Raw genomic sequence first — 7,174 nt, forward strand, 5'->3', positions numbered from 1 at the left:
ATGCTTATTTTGCGTTCTGTTTGTGCAAAATACGGCCACTAAATTTCATATAGAACAAAAATGAAAGATTATCCAATTATTGATTTCCACCAAAAAGTTTAACTTTCAATACAAAAGAAGTGTTCTACAAAGATAATAATTTCTAATTATTAAACGTAAAAACAAACATGTCTATTTATACTCTGAAGTAATTTTCCTAGAGACAACAAATTTCTTTATGATAGACATAAGATCATTTTCGAAATTTAACAATTAATATTGGGTAAATATATAGACTACTTGCGCAGTAATTTAGCTTAACAAGTGCAACTATGGTCTGTACAGGAACACAGTCTAAACATTTTAGGAGTCCCAGTAAAGAAATTTCCACGCAATGAACTCCATTCCATCATTTCGTTTACTTGTATAGCCACATCTTCAAATCTCCTTCTTTTATTACTGGAACACGCAGGCAATGTGTAGTCAGTGAGCATTTGATCAACCACTAATCTTTTTTCCCCTACTTTAGGAGTAGAACTCTGTAGCAATTTAAGAAAATCATCAGAACTATGTTCGGCGTCTGTGGACGAGTTACTTTTTGACTTATCCAGAGGATTGTAATCTACGAGTGAATGTCTGGATGCCTCAGGTAAGATGCGTTCATTACTCTCTATAGGGGGTTGTCCTTGCCAGGAGCCGTATGACGTTCGAATGCAAAAGTCTCGGGGAGTCCTCATCGTTTCTATTTCACTTGTGTTTAACTGATTTGACGTGGTTCTTATTATATCCGTGATTAAATCTGAAACTAAGTAAATAAAAATATAAAGAGTAAATTATGTATATTGACACTACACACGTAAGTATAAATACTCTTATAGACGCTATTATTGCTTTGGGTCCATTTCTGTTACGTAACTTGTAAGCCTTACTTCTTATGCAAAGTATATTTGGGCTTTGTTTCTTTTTAATTACTTACTGGCGCACCTAGTAACACGAACTACATTTATATTGAACACTTACCCCTAGTTTTTTCCAGACGAGCCGCTGCTTGGTCCCCGTCCTCCTCAGGCACAGATTCTTCGTACACCAAGCTCAGCCTCGAGTCATCTCGGACACTTGACTCCCTGTGCACTTCGGCTTGAAAGGTTACCTGCTGATAATGACCTCCAGGATCAGACGTGACTGAACTTAGAGGACTCCTGGTAGTTGCTCTAACCGCTTTGTTTTTTTCAACGTTGATATCATTATTTGTTTCGGAAAGACCGGAACTCTCTTCGTTTATCTCAGAAATACGATTTGATTCCTCAGAGTCTACATTTTGTTCATAGTTCGAGCCGTCACTACCACTAGTTTTGTAGGAACCTTTACTGTGCTCTTTGTCAATACTCCTTGTCTTACTATTCTGATGGTGCTTTTTAGCTGAATAACGTGTATCTGCGTCTCCGTTCTGAACGAATGTGGAGTCTAATAGGCCCGGGACATCACCTTCCATACGTGGGCTTGAGGACGAGTTTTGACTTACAACACTTTTTTCAATTTCATATGTCCTATACCAAGAATCGTCAGTTGTGTACTTTGTGGGGCTCTCAACCGGACCTGTTATTAAAAACTAAAGTTATAGCAAATTCAATGAGAATAGTCGGTTTTATCTATACATAAGGCAAATTTGATTTTAAATCGACCGTGTGTACATCAATAAATGCAAGTTCATTCATTTTACCAGTTTCTTCAAAGGAGCTATCTAAACTGCGCTCTTCGAGAAACAACTGTCGATAGAGCCTTCTCATGTTCCGCGCCAGTTGCTGGTAGTACTCCTCGGGTTCGTCGTGCCGGTTGGGCTCTCTCTCCACGATCAACGGTGGCAGAGGACTGTAAGGCCTACGTACTGCAAAGAAGGTTCATTATCTTGTACGCAGTGTTTAGAGCATTATTTATTTTCATATCGGGTATAGTCTCCGGATTAATGTTAATACTAATTAGAAAAACCCAATATCACATTCCCAATCCAAGGATCGAACCCTAGACCTCAGAGTGGTTGTCATATCGAATGCAGATGCAACTAGGCCACCAAGACAGTTAGACTGTACGGAATTTGGTATTAATTTGTTACATCGCGGTTTTGTTCATTTTCTGTAATCTAGTAACAGATTCTATGATCCATCAGTTGAGATTCTTTTACCTTGTCCTACCACGTACCTAATGTTATTAGTATCTTCTAAACTTAACGTCACGTGGTCTCAAGTATCTGCCTACTCTGTCGCGGATACAGGCTTGGTATTCGCCGAACTCACCTTCGGTTTGTATCCGAGCTCGGTAATTAGATGACGACACGCGTGGCGAAGAATCATAACGGGAACCCTCTTCCTCCGGTACTGGCGACAATACTGTGGAAAACCAAACTTATAATATCATAAACACAATTACTGAAATTCTCGAAGGGGTAAGCAGTGATTCAATTAGTGCACCTACTTTTCACCGTGTGTATTAGGTTCAACAACACAACTATAAATTTTAAAACACAATATCATTTTGTCCGACCCAAGATTCGAACCCGTGACTTTAGCGTGGTAGACATATTGAGCGCGGTTACAACTATACCACTGAGCCAGTGTACCACATTCAAACAGTCATGGCAGACAACAGTACTTAAGTAGGTAAATTTAAGAGAATATTATTGTCATATACTTACAATCCCCTACATAGTACCTACTTTTATAAATATCTTAAATAGCTGATTTTAAAACCTTTTTTGCTAGCTGGGCCATATTGTAAATGACTATGATCACGATCTCAAAAACTGGACATTTAAAGGATGTTTAGTGTGGTTGTAGAAGTCGTAATATTCCAGTTTACTGGTCCTTTCTTACTAATACTTTCTTTTAATTAAGTGTATTTTTTTTCCTTGCATAATATTGATAGAACTTACGTGGAATGTCCTGGAACAATGTTCGAATGAGATATTCTTTCTTCCTCTCCCAGTCTTCGTTGTAGCCGCCGCGCCACATTTTTAACGAAAACGAGAAAAAGATGATTCGTTATCTCGCGAACTGAAGGAGGTAGTTTGATAAAAGTTTATGAAACTTTTGTGATATTTCCGCAATAATAATTATCAAGTTACCTTCTTCACTTTAATTTAGTAGCGACGCTACGAGTGATGATTTCTGATATAATATATTTTTTTTTATTAAAAAAAAATCATTCCTAGAATTAAAATACTGTTATATCAGCGCTTTGTTTATTTCTTCCGCCACATCACAGCGGGCAGGTACTGATCATTTGTAGTTCTAATGAGCAGTATACTTCAATCAAGCAATTTTTATGTATGTCCAACTAATGTTAAAATCTTAATATGATTACTTATACCTAATACTGTTTATGGACAGTCGTCATTGATGAATTTCAATAATAAGGCAGTCCTTTCATTTAGCTGTTCGTTATTCAGTTCATACCAATACCATATCTCTTTATGCAGAAACACTGATTATTATCAAAATAATATTATGCGTTTATGAATTAAACATTTCTAATAATTATAGATAATTCATAGACTAAAAGCTCGCTGATAAAAAAATGTGGTTCGCTAACTGATGATTTCATGGCGAAGAACCGTCTCGGAATCAGGACTAAGAGCCAGAGCTCTTGATAGCTGGATTTCTTCTTCTTGTATGAGCATCCCCTATTTGAAATGAATAATTTATAGTATATACTTATATTTTGACAGGAAAAAAATAGCTGTTATGAAAATCTTTGGCATAATAATTTTGTAGCGGTATATTTTGTCATGTTTTTAACCGACTTCAAAAAAAAGGAGGAGGTTATCAATTCGACGTGAATTTTTTTTTTTTGTATGTTTGTTACCTCAGAACTCGCTCATTTATGAACCGATTTGGAAAATTCTTTTTTTATTCGAACGAATTTCTCTCCAGATTGGTCCCATAAAATTATTTTCAAGATCGCTTCAGTAGTTTGGTTTTAAAATTAAAAAAACTAGAATAATTATGTCGTCTAAGAAAACGAAATCGCGAATTTAGCTTTCCTGTGACGTATTTAGTTATGTTTTTGCATTGAGTCTGGTTGACTGTACTTCTCACATACTTATACATATAGCATAACACCTTTTCTCCTTTTCAGGGGTAGGCAGAGGTGTAACATTTGAGCGCGATAGTCGTACTGCGTGCGAAACACATTAGTTGTGTTTTTGTATTGGGTTTAGTGGACTCTACTTCTTACATACATACATACATATAGCATCACACCTTTTCCCCTTTTCAGGGGTAGGCAGAGGTGTTACACCACAGCGCGATAGTTGTACTGTGAGCCAAATATATCAGTTGTGTTTTTGCGTTAGGTTTCCTCGAATCTACTTCTTACATAAATATATATAGCATCACACCTTTTCCCCGTGTCAGGGGTAGGCAGAGGCGTATAATTTCATCGCGATAGTCGTACTGCGTGCGAAACACATTAGTTGTGTTTTTGCGTTGGGTTTAGTTGACTCCACTTTTTACATACATACATATATGTAGCATCACACCTTTTACCCTTTTCAGGGGTAGGCAGAGGTGTTACACCACAGCGCGATAGTTTTACTGTGAGCCAAATATATCAGTTGTGTTTTTGCGTTAGGTTTGCTTGAATCTACTTCTTACATACATATATATAGCATCACACCTTTTCCCCTTTTCAGGGGTAGGCAAAGGTGTAACATTTCAGCGCGATAGTCGTACTGTGAGCCAAATAATATCAGTTGTGTTTTTGCTTTAGGTTTGCTTGAATCTACTTCTTACATACATATATATAGCATCACACCTTTTCCCATTTTCAGTGGTACTCAGAGGTGTAACTCCTCAGCGCGATAGTCGTATCGTGAGCGAAACACAACTATGCCATTGAGACGGTCTATTTTTTACTAACACAAAAAAGCAAAAAATAAAAATAATTTTAACAAAAAATTAAACCGCCTTCAAAAACCACTCAAAACCAAAAAATAATTTCACATAACAAGTATATATTGGATACCAATTTTGGAGTCGGTGCCTAATTAAAATTGCTAGTTAAGGCGATACCTCAAGGTCCATTTTCATACATTTTGTTTCGGCTTTAATCTGGGTAACTAAACAAGTATTGACAAGTAAAGAATTTAAATTCGCGTCTAGTTAGTGATTAGTTCTCGCAGTTGAAAGAAAAACGTAAAAATAATTAATAATCATGGATATTTCGGCCTTTAAAATTTAATATGACGAAATTTTAAAGGCAGAAATATCCATGATTATTAATTATTTTTACATTTTTCTTTCAACTGCGAGAACTAATCACTAACTAGACGTGAATTTAAATTCTTTACTTGCCAATACTTGTTTAGTTACCCAGATTAAAGCCGAAACAAAATGTATGAAAATGGACCTTGAGGTATCGCCTTAAGCTAGATAAATACATTACCGAATATACGAAAACAATGTGCTGCCAGCGTACAAAGTCAGCAAGTCAGATCGTCACCGTAGATAAACACATCGCCGCAGCACAGCAAATGGAAGCTATTAAGGAAATATTTAAATTTGTGAACTGTACACTACCCAAATTCTTCCCCTGTGACATATAGCTGGTCAAATGTGGGTGTATTACACCCCCTGCCTCGAAAAAAGAGGAAATAAAAAGATGAAACACCATACATGTGCTTGGTATTACACACTGTGTATGTTGTAGTACACGCAAACCTACTCCTTTTAATTGATTTGAAAGAAATTTAGCTCATAGATGGACTATGCAACAAATATAGCTAACTAGCAATTTTAATTAGGCACCGACTCCAAAATTGGTATGTAATATATACTTGTTCTGTGAAATAATTTTTTGGTTTTGAGTGGTTTTTAAAGGCGGTTTAATTTTTTGTTAAAATTATTTTTATATTCATAACGTAAACTACCACTGTACTTATTTGCATAGCTGGGCACCGTTAATCAAATAGTTAACTTCGTTAATCGTTAATCCGCTACAAAAAAAGTTAGCTTCGTTAAGCGTTAAAGCGTTACATTTCGAAAGAATTAACGCAAGTTAACGTTAATCGTTAATCCGTTAATATGTGTAAAATTGCATTTTTATATCGTTGCGTTAGTGAACTTATACAACTTGTTGGTTTAGGTTCTGGATGTTAACAGGTTAGGAATAAAACAAAATACTTGTATAATTCAAATGTGTAATTTAATCGTCGGGCATAAGGTGCATATTCCCCTTCATGAACATTAACATGTTGAAGTTCTCGTCTGAAAGCGAGGCTCGTTTTGGTGTTAAAATGTCTTTACCCGTGGAAAACAGACGTTCAACTGCAGCGCTTGAGGGTATAGCAATATTGTATTTAATAAATAGATTTATGAATATCTGTTCCCCGAGGAATGCAGCATCGTTGAACGAGTCTTTTGATTTCATATCCAGCCACATTTTAACGAGACTTTGCGCTTTACTCTTTAAAGAGTTGGAGCTCTTTGGTTTTTCTATAGACTGAGTGACAGAATTGAAAAAGTCTTCCTCCTCGTCATCATCGTTGTTACTCGCATTGCTCCCTCCGCCAGTTAAACTATCTCTGTCCTTCGAATTTTCCGCTGCTTCTTGTCGTAAAGCATCTTCTACCTTTTTTCCATGACCTTTTTTACTGCATCCACTCTACTGCTGTCATACGTTTACTTGTCTGAACCTGTTTTTCGCGCCGCGCCGCGGTGCCGTGCGGTAAATAGTAGGCATTAGATTAACGATTAACGGGCTTCTGCATTAACGGAAGTTAACGTGTCCGTTAACATTTTTAAAAGTTAACTTAAAAGTTAATTCGTTAATCAAAATGTTAACTTCGTTAATTAACGATTAACGGATTAACGAGTTAATGCCCAGCTATGCTTATTTGTTATTTAGGCCAATTTTGTTAACGATTATTTGGGCTTCATTAATTATTATTCACAGCCAATTCACAGTATCGTTCATATAATTAATACTATGTAGAGCCTGGGCGTGATAATAATAATATTAAAGTTATTTTCTTTACGTTTCCTCTCTGTGTTTCTCGCGTCTGTGATTTTCAAAAAGAATATAACACTACGTTAGAGTGATTCTTTGCAATGTTTCGTTCTTAAATCATGCCGCAATATTATCACTCATATCCGACGGATAACCATGGACTTAATATTCGAATAACCATTGCAGAACAGCT

General features: G+C 36.2%; 1 protein-coding gene across 1 annotated transcript; it reads right to left on the reverse strand.

The window, feature by feature from the left end:
* Positions 1–18: 18 nt before the first annotated feature.
* LOC115452645 lies at positions 19–3,026 on the reverse strand. The gene is made up of 5 exons (XM_030181223.2): positions 2,906–3,026; positions 2,271–2,363; positions 1,700–1,864; positions 1,000–1,575; positions 19–784 (listed from the first exon to the last, which is right to left on the reverse strand). Exons 1-5 carry the CDS (start codon positions 2,982–2,984, stop codon positions 297–299), a joined length of 1,401 nt encoding a protein of 466 aa, XP_030037083.2. The 5' UTR covers positions 2,985–3,026; the 3' UTR covers positions 19–296.
* Positions 3,027–7,174: the final 4,148 nt, after the last annotated feature.

Source organism: Manduca sexta, chromosome 26, assembly GCF_014839805.1.
Source record: "Manduca sexta isolate Smith_Timp_Sample1 chromosome 26, JHU_Msex_v1.0, whole genome shotgun sequence".
Taxonomy (NCBI): Eukaryota; Metazoa; Arthropoda; class Insecta; order Lepidoptera; family Sphingidae; genus Manduca; species Manduca sexta.